The sequence below is a fragment of the Harpia harpyja genome, chromosome 2 (genome assembly GCF_026419915.1).
Source record: "Harpia harpyja isolate bHarHar1 chromosome 2, bHarHar1 primary haplotype, whole genome shotgun sequence".
NCBI classification, from domain to species: domain Eukaryota; kingdom Metazoa; phylum Chordata; class Aves; order Accipitriformes; family Accipitridae; genus Harpia; species Harpia harpyja.
In genome coordinates this window covers 29,468,118-29,486,030 of record NC_068941.1, presented here as the reverse complement: position 1 = coordinate 29,486,030, position 17,913 = coordinate 29,468,118, and the positions used below count along the sequence as shown (strand labels likewise).

Here is a 17,913-nt window from a genome sequence, read left to right as displayed (position 1 = left end):
CCATGGACCTCCGTGGGCTGCAGGGGGACAGCCTGCCTCACCATGGTCTTCACCACAGGATGCAGGGGAATCTCTGCTCTGGTGCCTGGAGCACCTCCTCCCCTCCTTCTTCACTGACCTTGGTGTCTGCAGGGTTGTTTCTCTTACATGTTCTTACTCCTCTCTCCAGCTACCGTTTCTGTGCCCACCACAACTTTTTTTCCTTTCTTAAATATGTTATTCCAGAGGTGCTACCACTGTCGCTGATGGGCTTGGCCTTGGCCAGTGGCAGGTCTGTCTTGGAGCCAGCTGGTATTGGCTCTGTCGGACATAGAAGTTTCTAGCAGCTTCTCATAGAAGCCACCCCTGTAGCTCCCCTGCTACCAAAACCTTGCCATGCAAACCCAATACGGGGTTTTCCTCCTTCTTTCATAGGAATTGAGAAAGTACAAGTGAGTATTTTTACTGAAAGGGAACCTTGCAAGTTGTTGCTTGCCCACCAGTAAAACTTATTTATCTTTATTATGTGAACAGTTCCTTTTTATAGTGAGACTGTGTTGCTATATAAATGTCCAATTATGACTCTTCTCCCATTCTTACAAAACAAAAGAGCAGCTGCATGCACATATGGCAGCCCTAGCACTGCCTTTGCTCTGTAACATTCCCCACAGTCAAGCTGTACATGCACTGGAGTTCTGTTTCCTTTTTCTATCATAATCTGATTAACGTCATGTTAAGAAATGAATGAGTACACGTCTAGTAATGGTGGATTGCAATTCACCCTGCATATCAGGAGGAGTGTCAAGGCCACAGGCAAAACACAGGTGATACAAGCACAACAGGCAATAAGTATGAGGCAGAGACGACTCCTGGTTTGGTGTGGTTTTGGATCAAAACCAGGACATGATTCTGTGTAGCTGCAAAGAGAAAAGAGAAAGGAAGAAGTGGATAAGGACAGGGATCTGCTGAGAAAGGCTATTCAGCCCCAAAATGTGAAGTTGTGTATGCTGTACAAGAATCATTATATAATTTAAAAATTGTATTGAAAGTGTGATTTTATTTTTTTTAAATTTGTTTTTACTGCTGGCAACTAAAATGGTAGCTCTACTAAAAATAGCATTCTGGAAGAAGGGGAATAGACTTATACCTTGAGCCAATGCTTGTTCTTGTCAGCATGAGCATACTGTATTGTCTATAAACATACAACATGCATATTAAAGAAGGGAATGTATTGCTAGAACCTGCTGTGCCATGCAATAAATTGCTATTAACTGTCTATTTTAGTATTAATGGTGTACCAGACACCCTGTTGCTCAGTAAGATAGGAGAAGGGAGAATGAGCTGCTGCTATTGTAAGCTGGCATTGCTGCAGGTGAAGTCACTGCCTTCTGATCTTGAAGAGGGCACAGAGTGGGTACCAGATCTCCTCTGGCTCTCACTCTGGTGTAAAATGCTGCCAGCTGATTTTTTACAAAAAAGGGATTTCAAAGCTTTCCACTGTAAAAATTTCTCCCCAACAAAATTGTGGATCTTCAGTAATACAGGACTTGTTTTGTCCGTACTCCCCTCCAGAAACATCAGGGTCCAGCAGGATGGGGGAGACCCTGTGCCTGGTCCTCAGAGGATATTGGCTGGCTGGAGAACAGTGAGCAGCACCGCAGAGAGGAGTGCAATAGCCAGGGCAAGAACGTGACCACATATGAGCTACCCTGGTTTCTTTAGCAGCCCCCCTCAGCCGTACCTCCTGCGGTGCCCTGTACTCAAATAGTTGTCGGGTGGGACAACCGTGCTGATGGAAAACCTTGTCTGTGCTGTCCTGGCGTTACCCTGACTGTTTGTTTGTTTCAGATATGGAGACGAGAAGAGCAGAAGCCCTCTTCAATGACAGTAAGTGAGGGCTTTTTAAGCCTGGGAAATCTCTGATTGTTTTAATTAGCATTAATAGTCTCTGAGCACTTTTCCTGGCTCTTCAAAGCCTTTTCTCATCCTCCTGTCTAATGAATGTGACCTTGTACTTCACACAGATGAGCCATGTGTTTAGAAATCCTGCTCAGTCACAAGGAAGCCTTTTTTTATTAGTGTCTTCTGGGATACTTAGGAAGACTGGCTTGAAAATAGTGGTGATGCAGTAAAAATCACTTTTCCAGAAAAAGTCTACAGCCACCGCTGAGTTCCCTGGTCAGTTTTTTTTGCAGTGAGATGTTCCTTCTGTTAAAAATATCAGCAATTCTGTGAGAAAAGCGCAAACAATGAGAAAAGAGCAAGTGCTGAGGGCTCCATAGAAATCCCCAGCGCTGGGCAGAGGGGAGACATGCAGGTCCTGCTCCCTAAGTGCCTATGGCATGCTTCTGCCTCCAGCAGTGCTGGTGTGGAAGCTGGAGGGTGCACGTTAAATGTAAACCCTGCCTAGGGTTTACAAATCTAGGAAACAGAGGACTTAACCAGTGAGGCCTGAGCACTGTAATGTTCAGGACACTTGTTTATTTACTAGCCTGATCCAGTTGCTGTTGGTACAAGTGAGAGCTTTTACACTGTGTCTGCTTAATTGTGTATTTGGACAGGCAGAGACTAAGCCATGTTTCTACATGAAAGCTAAGACATTTCAGGTGACTCCTAGGTGTACATAGTAGAATTGAGTGAGTGAGGAGGACTTCCAGTAAATGAACTTATTTGCGTGGGGTAGTTGACTGCTTTAATCACAGCGGCTAGCTGAAAGGTGTACTATTACATGCTAAAGGCAGGAAAGTCCTTATCAGGGATTTGAGTGCGTTTTATATTTGAGCAGATTATAGTTAGAAGCAATCTCTATTATAAATTGATTAAAAGATGTACTTAAATAGAATACTTCATCAAGTCTAATCCTGCCTGCACAGGGCAGGCACTGTTCTCTGCCCCCTTGACGTAAAGTTTTAGAACTGCATCTTGGAGCAGCGGCTGCAGAATCTGTTTCATATATGCTTGTGTTGGATGCTGTAGCATAACAATTAATCTCCACCTTGCTACCTGTTATTCTCCTATACACACATTAAGTGATGAGATTTACACTTGAACATGTACCAGCATGTTCAATTGGTGCTTTAAGGGTGGCAGCCTCGCAGAGACCTCTAACACAGTCTGTGAGTGAGAAGTGCCCCAAAAGCTGGTAGGGTTGGGCACATGCAGAAGAGTTTGGAATAATAGCTTTCTGTGTGCTCTCAGAAATCGGGAATATGTCTAGTGTGCATTGGAAGGCAGAAATGACCATAAGGAAATGTATAGAAGTTACATCAGCCCGTGATTCTAATGAAAATGTTCAGGATTTTGGAGTGGCTAGTAGCACAAAATTGTTCCTTATGGAAATAAGGCAATATGATAGGTCTTCTCTAGGTATTGCTGTAGGGGTTGAGGTAGTTTGTTTCAGAGATGTTTTTAAGCTTTCAGAGAAGGAAGTCAGCTTGTTTGGAGATTTAATAGTCATAAAAAGCTATTTCTGCTTATGAGTTGGGTTTCTTTTAAGTCTGGGAAGGTTTGATCAGTTCCTTAGCAGCGGGCTGTCAAGTAATGGAAGATTAAATAACAACACTTTCTGGGTCCGTTTTAGGTGCTGGTGTTCTGGGGCACTGATGGAACTGTGAGTTTTTCCCTGTGTTTTGAACATTGACTTCTCAGGTGGTTGATAGGATTGTGCAGTCCAGTAACTGAGGATTACCAATAGCTTTCAGGAGAGAAACATGCTAGCACAGACAATCTTATCAGTTATGGTATATTCTCCAGTTTTCCTTTCACACGGAATGTTTTGGACAAGTAGATTTAGATTTCAGTTATTTCATTCATTGTCATTTTAAATCTCAGAACAGGGCAGACTCTACACTGAGCACATGAGCTTCTCAATATTGTATGGCTTTTTTTTTTTCCTTCTCAAATTTATGAACAGCTTTCAATCTGCTGTGTTACTGATGCTGCTTTTGACTATAAGGTACTGTTAACATAACTCTGTGCAGCTCCTAGCAGGAAGGGGCAGAGGTTACACTCTGCATGGCTCCAGTGTTTCACTTCTGAGGACTTCGAGGGCCCTGGGCCTGGCAGCTCTTCAGTGACGTACTACTGACTTCTGCTTTGTCCCCCTCTGTGTCACTGTCTGTGGGAGACAGGCAGTGCAATGGTTTGGATTGTGTTGTCACTATGCGAATAATTCTTAGCTCTGTCTTTTTTCAATGAATTGGGATAGTCCTGTCTGTCAACTTTCCTAATGTCTAGCTGAAATCGAGGCCTCGATGAAAACTAGTGGGTCTTGGTCCAGGTAAGATGGATTTGATGCTGTTTGGATGGGAGAAGACAGCTGAAGCAGCTCTGTCCATTGAGGAAGTTTATAAAGCTACCAGGGAGCTTCAGTTGCTCCTGAATACCCTGAGTTTAGCGGCTGAAACCATGGATACTTTCATTTCTCTCTGGGTTTGGAGGATAATACTTTTTGTCATGGATGCACACCATGCTGGAGGTATCCATGCTTTTGTCATCTCTGGCTTGGATTAGTGTGAAGCTCTTTGCCTGAAGTGCTTCTTAAGGTCCGCTTGCAGACTGCCATTTGTGCAACGTGCAGTTGCCTGTTTCCAGGTGACATCTTGCTGATGTGATCTGCATGCATGCGTGGCTTGGATCACTCCCATCTTGGATTTTTCCTTGTTTGTGTTTTATCCTGATGACAAAGTACCCAGGACATGATTTAAGAATTGTCCTGGCTGTGTGGTGAAGGTTTTGATTCCTGATTTGGGCTGCTCATGCAGCTAAGCCTGAATGGTTGACCATCATGGCTTTCCATAACAGTCAGTTGTTCATTCAGGCTTCTAACAGAATGGGTTGTGCATGAGGATCTCTGATTGGTTGGGGTGGTTGGTGGAAGGTATATTTTCTTGTCGATGTTAATACTGTTAGAGAACCTAGGTGATGTGTAATTTTACATATCTTTTCCACAGCTATTGGCAGGCATATTTACTAAACAGAAGAATAGCTAATACGCTCTTTCTCCTTTTTCACAGTCTGTGGGTTACGGCAGAATAGATCAGTCAAGTCAATGGCAAAATCATCATCATTGCGAATAGTCGGCGGATTGTCTTCTGCAGAGACTGGGGACTGGCCATGGCAAGCTAGTTTGCAGTACAATAATATCCATCGTTGTGGTGCAACACTCATCAGCAATACATGGCTTGTATCTGCAGCTCACTGCTTCAGAGAGTAAGTTCCCATTTTAGAGAGAATCTGCAGCAGAATGTGCCCCATGTGTATCAAGTTGTGTGGCTTTCCAGATTTGCACCACATCCCTGACTCTTCCCAGGGGAACAATTTTCTGCCTTGGAGGAGAAAAGTCAGGGTTAAGCAGACCCATCACCTGAATGTTTCAATCAGAAATTAAAGACTGACTCTTTGGACCAGAACTGGCAGTTTTATGAGCGGAAATCAATAGTAATTTGGCATATTGAGCAAAGAAGTGCAGAAAAGGTAGTGTGACTGAAATGGCAGAGTATTCGTTTCCTGTTGCACTATGTGTTTTTGAAGGTGCTCCTTCCTGTTACAACTAGGTTGCTGCTCCTGCAGGCTGCTACCAGAAGTTACAATCCCACATTCCTACCCCTCCATTCAGCCATGTGCTCCCAGCACTTCTTTGTTTCAAGCATGGCAATTGTGAAGCTGCAGGGCATGTAAGATGGAACAGCTGATTGAACAGATTATTAACATACAAAAAGAGTAACGGAGATGAAGAGTCTTCTAGCAGAAGAGTGTTTTGCTTTGATTACAACCTGCGGCTACACAATGGCTAGGTCAGGAACAAGGAGCAGGGGAGGAGTATGAGACCATGGTTGAGGAGGGAATGCAGAATTGCCACCTTCTAGCAGCAGTCCACAATTACGTGGGACACAGTGTTATGGAAAGTGATGGATGCCTTAAGAATCTAGTAGGGAGCTGGCTTGAAGGAGCTTTACAATAAAGGTGCTCACCAAGTTTAAAGTCCTGAACATTTATATTTACACCTAAATACTTACAGCACTCTTACCTTTTTCAGCATGAGTCACCCTCAGAAGTGGACTGCTACTTTTGGAGCTCTTTTGAAGCCACCAAGCTTGAAACGATCAGTCAAGACTATTATTATTCATGAAAAGTACCGTTACCCGGAACATGATTATGACATTGCCCTTGTGCAGCTCTCTAAACGAGTTGAGTTTACGAGTAGCATACACCGCGTTTGTCTGCCTGAGCCATCTCAGACTTTTCCATACAATATTTATGCTGTCATCACAGGCTGGGGAGCACTTACCAATGACGGTGAGTCCTAAGTCTACCAGGTGACCTGTATGATACATAAACAGTGGCTCTGATCTACTACTGAGTTGATACTACTTCTGTAGCCATATGTTGTATGGCAGCAAGCCTAATGCTTTGTCTATAAGCAATAGGTTTGTTTAATCATAAGCAGCATTTTCTTGTTCTAAAATTAGACTTGACAAAGACAGAGCTACAATCCACTGAAGCAGAAAACAGGAAGAAGGCTGTTCTCTTTTTCCAGCCTTTCCATTTCATATTGTAAATTCTTAAGACAGGTAGTCCAGCCATGCATGTGCTTATTATTAAAGAATTTTCGTCATGGGTTTCTCTAGGTTTGCTTTATTAACAACTCAGAGTTGGGCCACCACCGCACTGAATGGCGAAAGATAACTCAAAAACGCCTTCTATATATACGATTTTACAAAACATTATGCAATTGATGTCTTGTCAAAAGAAGTTCTTGGTGTTCCTGGTGTTTTTCCATGAACTCTCAGTTCTCTATTCTCCAGTGGTTTCAAAAGTCCAATACATTTTCCTGTCTCAACTGATTCTTATTGTCTCGTCTCAGTTCTTCTGAAGTTAGTGGTCGTAGGCAGGTCTCTGGTCACCACAGTCACTTATCTTGTTACACATCAAAGATCACCTTTGAATTTCTGAGAATCAGTCAGGTTGTTTTATTAATTCATCTTACTCTAAAGTTAATTACTTACTCTTATCTATTCTTATGTCTTAGGACTAAGATGTATGATCCTTTTTCTGTTGATTCAGCTTGACTGGATTTTAAGCCAGCCATGGTGAGAGCTACACAAGGGACAAATAAGCAACTTCTGCATATTGTTTTATAAGCACCTGCGTTCTATTAATCGCATCTAAAACAATCTCTAATCATTAGTTATATGTCTGATATGAATAGTCTTAAAAACAATGAGGCTTAAGGCCTAGTTCCCTTTACACTTATATAGCACCTAAAAAATTTTTCTCCCAGCCCTAGCCAAAAGCTACAGATAACTCTGTGGGCTTTCAGGTGAATGTGCAGAGTGAGCTGCAAATGGTGACTTACCCAAGCTCGCACTCTTATCAGGCCATGTTAAGAGTGGATTTAGCAATGGAACCAAGATGTCTTCATTTCATATCATCTGCCCAAATTGCTAGGTAATTTGTGTTCCATGGTATTATATGGAACATGTATAAAATATATGGTTTTATACTTAAGGCACTATGTACCATGCAATCGTTACTTCTGTCTTAATGGTACAGGTCCTAAGTGAGACTATGAGTATGTACATTTTCCTTAAGGGCCTAACCTAGACAGATCAACAAGCAAAACCTCCACATTAAACCAAGTCAAGCTGGTCCTCCATAAGAGAACATTAAATACTCTTCCTGTATCTTAACTACTGCAAATTCTGTAGATAAATACCCAAACTATATTTTCCCTCAGGTCCAACTCCAAATGCTCTTCAGGAAGCAACAGTGAAACTTATTGACTCAAACACTTGCAATAGAAAAGAAGTGTACGATGGGGACATAACACCCAGGATGTTGTGTGCTGGATACCTGGAAGGAGGAGTAGATGCTTGTCAGGTAACTGTAGCTGAAAATTAGAAAGTAAAACTATTTTAATGCTGACTCCAGTATCTGGTTGACCAAATCTTAACTGACAGTGTATTAGTCCTTTAAGTAGGCTCCATTCAAACAGGAATAAGTTGTAAAATGAAATAGCATTTAGTACATATCATTTAGCACATAAAACCCATAGTAAGAGCACTAAATAAGTATAATATTCAAAATTTAAGCCTTTGATAGCATGAAATGAAATTCTTATTCTGTAACTCAGAAGAGCTGCTACAAGCCCACTTGATTCTCATAATTTCTTGTGTGTGAAATCTAACTAACAATTTGCTTGCAAAGTGATATGACAATACATTGACAGAGATACTAAATGCTGAAATACTAAATATGAGCTAAAAATTAAATGTCTCAAGTAGCCAAAACCAGACACCTGTACTGTCGGGAAGGAAGAAGTTTAAGAATGTAGCAGTTAAGTTGCCAGCAAAAATGCACTATTGCTCATTGAAATTAAATTCTGGACTGGATCATCTCATAACAGGTCTGTTATGAAATGATCTTTGGTAACAGACTTCAATCAGTGGAAGGAAAACTGTCTGAAACAAAGATAACTATAAGGAAGCTGGCTGTAAATGGAATGGTAAGGATTCATTCATGGTACAGGTTTGCAGGTTTGCAAGGAAATGCTTATATTCAAACAAAAATATTTCCATAATGATAACTTTTAAAAAGGTAATTTCTATTTATGTTATTTACAAAGAATGTACTCCTAAGTGCTGGTTCAAAACAGAACGTTTCCAGTAACCCAGTCCTACAGATTTATGCCTAAAGCAAAACTCCCTGCAGAGTAAGTCTGGGAGGCTCACTTCCTCTGTTCCTGTCTGGCTCAGCATTGAAAAGACCTGAACAGAAGGGTGCGACTGCTGTTTATTACAGTAAAGCATTTTGGTGGAAGATGGGGAATTTGGTCTGATGTGTGAGGACTGCCTTTCAGCCTTTAAGGTTTCCAGTTTAGCTATTATGACCATTTCACACTATTAACAGTATCTGAATTCAGCCTCTGAAAGTGGCTGACATCTTAAGGAGATATGTCTAATTAGAAGACCAAGTTCCTGATGAAATCCTTTTTGAAATGTTATTGCTGCAAGTGAATAAAAGAATTTGTTGAAAGAACAGTGGTTACTGTAAAAAAAAAAAAAAAGTTAATGTTGGCTTAGATTGCTGTATGTATTTGTGTTTCCCTACTTTGTACGAGGAGGAAGACAAGGTAGATGGGAAGCAGTGTTTCACAAAACAGAAGACAAGCTTTTTTTTTTTTACTGTAAAAGCACAGAGACAGGTCAGGAGGTTCCATGGGAAACAGGAAAAAGCCACAGACTCTGAGTCAAGTTTCAGAAACTGCCTGGATTCTGCACAAATGGCAGCTCTTGAAATACTGCTTGCTTTCTTCTCTTATTGGACACACGCTCCTGTCTATGGAGAGAATTATATTTTCCCTTCTGATCAACTAAATCTTTTTTTCCCCCTCCACTTTCTCTAGGGGGACTCTGGGGGACCACTGGTTACTCCAGACTCTAGACTGATGTGGTACCTCGTGGGAATAGTGAGCTGGGGAGACGAATGCGCCAAACCAAATAAACCTGGAGTTTACACACGAGTGACTTATTTCCGTGACTGGATTACCTCAAAAACTGGCATCTAATTCCAAACTCAAAAATGGATTTAACTACGTAGACTACGTGTAACTCATATTTGTCTGTAATTCTGAAGCATTATTTTTTTAGTAAATATATTCCTATGTAGTTTTGGTTGAAGCAACCTTTGCCCGCAGCAAGCACTACCTTTGCTGTCAGAGATCCTAACCCCCTGCGAATTTATACTAAATGCATGAGATTGCCTGCCTCATCTTTGAGCCTTGAAACATTCTCACTTACCAGAAATTACAAACTGACGTCATTACATGAACATTTAAAAACTACCAATTTACCTGCTTTATAAATACAAATGTTTTCCAGGAAAAAAAAAGACATTTTTCTTCAGTCATGGCTGAGGTTTGAAGCTGAACCTTCTTCTTCCAGTGAAGCAAATGCTGTCACAGCTGTGTTTCTAGCAAAGCAAACCCTTGATCATTATTCTTGTTAGAGACTATCATCTGCACAGACTGCAGCCGAGACCCTGGATGCTCACCCTGCTCGGAGGCCTTGATAGCTAACAGTGGATCAGCCAGGACTGAGGGTAGGTCCTAGCTAAGGAAAAAGATGATTTCTGTGCTTCCAGTAAGTTGGAAGGGAAAAGAGAAAAGCTTGATGTTCTTCTTTTGAAGCACATTTTTAACAGGAAATTTTTTGTGGATTCTGTGAAGTTCAAGTTACTTCAAAGTGCTATTGTGGAAGTGCTTTATCACAATACTCTGCTGCTACCTCTGTACCCACTGCCTTCTAGATCTACTCTGTTCGACTCACAATATGCTTAAGATACAGAAACACAAGCTCTACCCAAATTTGTTTGTAATATGTGTGTCCCCATGAACAACCTCCCTGGAAGGAAACCCAGCATCTAAATTTGTGCTAAAGGAAAAATAAATATTCACGACAAATAAACTGGGAACTGCCTTTTTCATTCAAGAAATAGTGTGCTATTCCAAGGGCATGCCAGCCAGTGGAAACCATCTCACTGCAAAGAAAGCAATTAGTGATACTGTCTTGCTTCACTGATGGATTCATGTCTGCCATGAATGAATATGATCCTGTCTTATGAGACTGAAGAGTAACGTCATATTAAAGAACAGTCCCGATAAGAACTTCAGAGTAAATGCAATCCTTATACACCAGTTAAGCACTTCTCCTACCTCTATGCGTGACATCTCATGGATTGCTGGTGGAAGGGGGTCCAGTGATGCGGCTATTACTGTCCCCTAGAGCCCAGGCCTTCAATAGGAGGATCCAAAACGTCACTAGTATTGTCTCCTGCAGTCTTTGAATGGCCACCAGACTGCTTAGGCTGTGAATGCAGGACTCACAGGAGTCTGTATGAGACATGAAAGAAGCTGCAAGCCCCACAGCTGAACCTACTACAGCTGAAAATTTCTCTGAAGCATCCTGCCTCCCCTTCTGCTCAGGACTGGGTCTCTCCTCAGCCTTCCTACTGTGCAAGCTCTCCAATAATCAGCATCCCTGGGAATGAGATGCTCGGCATTTCTTGAAAAATTCCACCCTGAATTACAAGTCTACATATGGATGGAAAATCCTATCTTTAAGCCTTGGTGGCGGAGGAAGGGGTTGTCTTATAGTTAGGGTCCTTCCAGTCTTTCTATATATCTTTTGAATTTCAGTAAAAGACAAGATGCCTTATATCAGAAAGAAATCTATTGAAGGTTTTAGATTAGTTTTGGTTTTGAAATAGTAGTATATTTATTCTGATATTCCATGTCCATTATAAAATGAAAAGGATCTTGGGACAGTTAGGAGGATAGTTAAATGCAGCAAATCCGTTTCCTTAATTTATTGATGAAGTTTGTAATTTATGCACTTTTGAGTTGCTGCTACTTTTCAACTACGAATTTACACTGGGCCAGGTTCAGTTACAAAATAGAAACTTCATGGAGTTTTGGATTAGGTCACCTGGAAACACTGTTTTCTTCTAGTGTTCAGGTCCCCTTTTTTCGAAGGCTTCCTTTGGAAAAAAAATTACATCTAGTTTTTTGTGCCTCTTATTGCTTTGAAGGTGAAAATCGTGACAAGTGTCCTTCCTTATAATCAGCTGATGAATTGCAATTGAAAGTAAACAGTAGTTCACTTTCATAGATAACTAAGGCTTTGTTTTGCACTGAAATCTATCTTTTTGCCTAGCAAATGGAGGGGCAACAATAAGGAGGTGAGGCCCAGATTAGATACAACCCCTATAAACTGGTTCCTACCTCACACTGCAAGTGACATGTATATATAATACCTTTAAAATGAGAAAGGCAGCCTTTATTTCAGGTTTTCTCGTGAGAGGCCAAACAACCAAGAGGTGTGTGGGAGAATGTCTACCTTACTCAGGGAGTCCTGAGCCAGCCAGATGCACTTTTCACAGATTTTTTAGCAAACTGTCTGGCCTGGGTTTGTCTTATACTCCATGTCAGCGTTTTATTTATGAAGACTGTTTGTTTTCTGCCCTAGAATAAAACAAAGAGAATATTGTGTGATTAAAGAAAAGATTTTTAAAAACCTTTTATTGTTGTTGATGTTAAGATTTAGCAAGGATTTAAAAAATATAAAGGTAATATGTTTCATAACATTAAATGTATTTAAAAACAATTGCTCCTTTTTTGTCCTTTTTTTCTTAATAATAACCAAGCTAAAAATTGTATATGATGCAAAATAGACTAATATTCCTTATTTTGATATAAGACTATTCTAAAAGTGCAGCACGCTCTGTTCATTCCCCATCCTAGGAATTGTTTGTCTTTAACAGTGGTTGGAGCTTTACGGATGTTTCAGCAAAGACAAGGTCGGACATCTGCTTTTCTAAAATACTCAAAGGTGAATTTCAGTTAAGCTAATGCTATGCAAATTTAAGAATGGATGTGAAGCTTCATCCAAGAATCCACCACCTTGCTTCTGGCCTTGAAAAAACTTATCCTTGTAATGCAGCATTGCTGGAAATTGGCTGTAGAGAGGTCTACGCAGCTGATGTACCAATTGTCCTGAGATTTCCCAGGCGGATTTAAAGCATCAAGAAACATGTTCCAAACTTCTGTTTATTCAAATTGGTTTGTTTGAGGCTTGCCCAATGCTAATTTTCAGCCTGGAGCGCAAGTACGAAAGAAATAAGAGGCTGATTGCACAAGGCCTAATCATGTAAGGAGGTCTGGTTGAATGACATCAATCTGTCACCGGGATTCCTTATGTAGGTAAAGCTTGTAGAAACTCCAATTCCATATCTGCTGTTCCTGTTAACAAATTAGAAGAGCTGAGAGCCAAAAGTTATTATTTAACCCAATGAATATTTATCTGGCAACTTGTACTCTGCGATGCACATGCATGGAAAAGCTGGCTTTTGCTTTTGGAAATGCATTCATACGCATGTCAGTGTGGAATCAGCTTAGGTAATTGGTGCCCTTGTTTATCTGGATCAGGATTTTAACAACATTGTTAAAATGGTTTCTAGGAAGGTGTCACTTGCTAGAGCAGCCCTAAGTGACAAGATCCTTTGGCCCACCCCATTGGGAAGCTGGAGTCCTTTTAAACATGCCAGCAAAGCACTCCTACACCACACCTTGTGCCAAAAAGAAGAGACAAAGCCTTGCCAATCAGCACCTTGCTCCTGCAGGAGCTGATGGTAAGCCATAGCCTATGGCAGGATGTTTGGAAACCCACTGAAAGATGTTGATGTGGATTTATGGTCATTTCTGCACTGGCCTGTGTGCTAAACTGAATTGTGTTGGCCTTAGTACTTTCAAATAACCCATTTTCAGGGAGAAAGCTACACAGAGTTTTGTCTGCTAATTTGCTTATTAACTAAATAAATCAGGGAAACAAAGGCATCCCCTCAGAATCCCCACTTTGGGGTCCCCATTAAGAATGTCAAGTTGTGCCTGGAAATCAAGAAATTAAAAGGCTAAAAAAAAAAAGTGCAAGTGGCTGGGATTTTCCCAACAGATGGAAAGGAGATTTACAGCTACATCAGCTTCAGCTCCTTTTGAAAATACTGGCTCTAAAGATGTATTCAATACCTGCATGCAGAATGAATCTACAGTAATGCACATAAACTGAAGTTACAGAGATTTTGGGCATGAATAGGCTCAAGTTCCGAGGTGGTGGTGTTCTGACCACAGCCATGTACCACTCATTGCTTCAGCAAGTCAGTAAACCGACAGCCTTGCTTCGCACATTTTGCCAATCTCAAAAGCTATAGCTGACTTTAACATGGTACAAATATGGAGTTGGGAATTCCTTTAAAATTAATTTATTTAACCAAATTTTCTAAGATTTTATGGTTGTAAGTATTTTTAAAAGATAGGGCTACAGGGAAAAGTCAAATGGCTCCAGATGTTTCAAATTTTGCAAAATTGGAAAATAAGAGAAAAACCTGTATATTTTTTTATTTGATATCATCAACATAGAGGGCTTCTGGGTACACCTACTAATTGATGCATGTGGAAACCAGCTTCTTTGGCTTCTGGGGTAAACAGAATCTGTCCATTGTTATTTGGCAATTTATCTTAGAATGCCCATGTTCACAGTTTCACTGATGGTTAGTCTTTGCTTAATTACGGCTAAACTGTTAGGCAAGAATTAACTGGATGTTGCTGTTTCTCCGTTTAGGCAAAAGGCTCGTCAGTATTCTCTGTTACTATGCAAAATCCGTTTCATGTGAGATGACTGTATACCAAAGTGACAGGACAGAAAGATGGTAAGTAGCAGGTTTTGGGTTTTTGTTTGTTTTTTTTTTTTAATTTTTCACAACACATTTGATTGGTAAGTTCTTAAAAATAAGAATTGTTAGTTTAGCCTTAAAAAAAAATTTGAAACAGGTTCCTTTTTAAGGAAAGAAACCACAAAATTAAACATAAAAATCACTGACAGAACTAAAAATTCGCAAAGTGGCAAAACTGAAGCTGACATTTTTTGCTGTCTTTAAACTCTCCTTCACTTTTTTTCTTCTTTATAGCTTTTTCACTTTATAGCTGGGACTCCTGTTAATTCTGTTCATCAGGTACGTGCACTGCTCTTTGAAATTAATTTATTGAAATAATGGAATGAATTTTATTCTTGTATTTTCTGATTTTTATGTATTATGTGAAAAAGCGACAAAGCACATACCAGCCTTAAATATCAGTTCTTTACTGGTAAGGATTGCATTCATCATCCTGCAGAACTGAACGGCTTTCTCCCTTTATCCCATCTTCCAGTCCAGCATTTCAGACTTCTAGTGGCCTCTAGTGGTTCTTTGAAATTTGCCCACATCTTTAATTATTTCTGTGTGTCACAAAAAAGCTGTGTAGCAGGCAAGTACTTTCACCCTGATCCTGCCAAAGCATAGCCCATGTTTGAACGAGCACAGTGTTGTCCAGCTGCTCTTTGTCTTTGTTACTAATTCAGTACGAAAGCCGCGCGTGTTGTTGAACTGAAGTGTAAAGCTTGAGGAAGACATGGAGGGTTGCCAGAACTCTGTTCGTTAGAGCTAGATAAATGCTAAAATAATGCATTGGAAGCTCACAAAGAGGACAAAACTTGGGTCTTCTTGCCCCTAGAAGTTCCCCAAAACCCAACCAAAATAGAGAAAAGGCTTTCTTTTTTTTTTTTCTTGTGTACTGTAGGATGCAGACAGTTGGTTGTGGTTTGGGTTTTTTTTTCCAAAGTTACAAATATTTTAAAATTTAAGGTGACTATTCTGTATACACTGCATGCAGTGACATTTTTCAGTCCTGGCTTGTGCAGTAGCATGAATCCCTCCCATTCTAGCTAAGATGTGCTAATGGTATCAAGAAAGATTTAAACTCGTCTCACCTACCCCAATGATAAGAGATAATGAAAGGGAAGGCAGGGTTTAAGTTGAAGGGAGATTAAACTGCCTAATGGGAAGGTGGGCAGCCCTGGGATCTTTATCAGAGTTTGGGAGACTGGAAAGTATTTATAGGAGGTGATGTTGAGCTGGTGGTGGAGGCAGAGTGATGGTTGCCACATTCTCCTGGTTAAATGCCACCAAAAAAAGGGAAAATGTTTCCACAATCCTGTATACCGTGTTGGCATGGGATGTACGTTGGTTTTGACTACTTTTTGCCAAATCTCTGCTCCTCTACAGCCTTGGGTGCTCTCTAGCATTTCGCAACTTCATTCCTTAGCCCCTTTTAACGAAATTTTGCCTATTTTTGAGGTAGGCGACATCTTGCTGACGCTCTCCTGCAAGATGGGGAGGAGACGGTTACCTCAGAAGCAGGTCTCACAAGCGCTCTTGATCGTCTAAACTGGGGACGCTTGAACCTAATGGAGATTTTTTTTTTTTTTTTTTTTAACAACACGGCGCGTTGCTTTTTTGGGCAGAAAGTGGTGTGTTGTTTAACGGCTTATGCATCTCCCGTCGGCTACTAGCGAAGGTGACGCTGCCCGCCGCCATGTTCGCGCCGGCCTAAGGCTGCCCGCCGGGGTCCGCCCCCTCACGGCGGGAGGAGGCGGGCCGCGGCGGGCGGCCTTAGCCCGGCCCCTCATGTCGGCGCAGGCGGGGAAGCGCCGCGGCACCGGCGCTGCCGTTTTCCATCCCCTTCCTGCCTCTTCCCCCGTCGCCGGCGGCGGCGTTCGGGCCTCGATCGCAACGCCAGGCCGCCGCGGTGGTGAGGGCGGTCGGCGGCGGGGCTGAGGAGGGCCTGAGGCGGGCGGCGGGAAGGCGGCGAGTCCGGAGTAGGCCAGTCTGCCGGGTGGCGGTTTCCAGCGCCCCGGGAGCCGGGGCGTCGAGGTGGGGGGCTTGCAGCCGGTCTGGCTCTGCTGGGACCCGGGTCGGGCTGGTTTCGACGCCAGTCGGCTCTGTCTCGGTTCCTGGCTGTAGGTCCGAGGTGTCCTTTTTCCCCCATTAGCCCGGCTGGGCAGTTAACAGTCGGTCTGAGCGTTCTCTCTCTCTGCTGAACAGGGAGCCTGCATCGACTGGGATCCGCCTCTGGAAACCCTGGGTAGGTGGGATGAATCCAGGCCTCCCCGCCATCCCAGCCTGCTGAACAGCAAGAAATTAATACTGCTTCAGCCTGCGCTGACTTGGAGGTAAGAAACACTGTGAAACTGGCCCACCGCTACAGCTCCTGTGCCTTCGCTGCTCTTCGGAGCATCTTAGTCCTTGGTAACATGTAGCTTCTCAGTTTGTCCCTGGGTTATGTCCCACGAGCAGCTGAGGCTTTAAAAAATGAAGGACGTTACTTACACAGTTAAATAGAAGCCCGGCATTAAAACTGATAGTGTTAGCTTTTAAAAAGAAACAGGCAAGTGTATAAATGTCAAGCATCTGGTAACAACTAGGACATAATGTTAGAATGGCTCCCTCCCCTGCCCCCCATATTACATGCCTTTCTTTGAGACAGATTCAGTACCGGTTGAACTAAAGTGGGAAATACAACTTGGATGCGGGAATACATTAACAAAACTTTGCCCTAGAGCCACTTGACAATAGTACCACTAAGTCCTCTTTTGGAAGGAGGCGTTTTGCCGTACCTGACAGGTACACTGGCAGTAGCTCAGTGCTGCAACAGAGAATGAAGGAGGAAAACTGGGAATTGATAAATACATTGGAAGAGCTACTGTCAGACGGGTCTGTGTGAGAGAAGTTTCACTTGTGGGTTGATCGCACATCCTCGTTGTTTACAAAAGGCTGTTTGGGAGGGCACACTGATTGAGATGGCTGTCAGCAACCACAGCAGAGGAAGCTGGGTGTTTTTTATCCAGGGGTAGATCACCTTCCCCACCTTAGTACCACTGTCTGTTTATGTTGGGCTGTCCCAGAATGCCTGTGCTGTTTGTGGAGGGTGATCATGGAGGAGCAGAAGAGCTTGGGATGGTTGCTCTGGGCCATTATGAGATGGCCCTGGCTTGCTTTGAGGAGAACTTCCAGTCTTGTGTCCTAGGCAGTGGCTGAAATGAAGGCTTTTACCTAAGCAGGGACTGAAGCCCGTGACTCTTTGATGAGGTGTGTTGTTCTCTGGCTTGAGATCTGGGTCCTAGGATGATCTAGTAACGTTGGCATTGCTTGTCTTCAGCCCTTGTTGTATAAGGGCATGGGAGCTGCACTGAAGTGACGGTGGTGTAGATTGTGATGGAGGTGCCTCACGTTGACTGTCTTGTGTGTTAGCTTATGTGTAGGAGTTAGTATCCACACTGTGAGAGAGCTTAACTGGTGAGACTTGTGGCCTGCTTTCAGTGTAACTGTCTCTTACTGCACTACTTCTGCGCTTTCTAATTCAGCCTAAAAAATGAAAAGGATAAATTGCAGGTCAGAATGTTGTAGTATCCCAGGTTGTGACAGGCTGCAGGTGCCGTACTTCAGAAATGTTAAAGTGTTTGCCAAAACGATCTGAACAGTAAATAGGAGTTAACCTTTGGGCGG

At 42.2% G+C, this 17,913-nt stretch overlaps 2 protein-coding genes across 3 annotated transcripts in view; both read left to right on the top strand.

The window, feature by feature from the left end:
- The window catches only part of LOC128135302 (transmembrane protease serine 11E-like), a 48,383-nt gene extending 36,359 nt beyond the window's left edge, over positions 1–12,024 (top strand). Inside the window, exons 6-10 of the mRNA XM_052774116.1 lie at positions 1,828–1,866; positions 4,995–5,190; positions 6,017–6,276; positions 7,718–7,860; positions 9,386–12,024. Of these exons, the coding sequence (XP_052630076.1) occupies positions 1,828–1,866; positions 4,995–5,190; positions 6,017–6,276; positions 7,718–7,860; positions 9,386–9,547 (800 nt within the window). The 3' untranslated portion in view covers positions 9,548–12,024. The remainder of the gene's footprint in view (positions 1–1,827; positions 1,867–4,994; positions 5,191–6,016; positions 6,277–7,717; positions 7,861–9,385) is intronic.
- A 4,010-nt stretch (positions 12,025–16,034) lies between these two features.
- UBA6 (ubiquitin like modifier activating enzyme 6) overlaps positions 16,035–17,913 on the top strand; it is a 35,676-nt gene continuing 33,797 nt past the window's right edge. Inside the window, exons 1-2 of one of the 2 annotated variants that reach the window (XM_052774091.1) lie at positions 16,035–16,159; positions 16,453–16,580. The gene's annotated coding sequence lies outside the window, so the exon portion shown is untranslated. The other variant, XM_052774082.1, reaches the window with a different exon arrangement.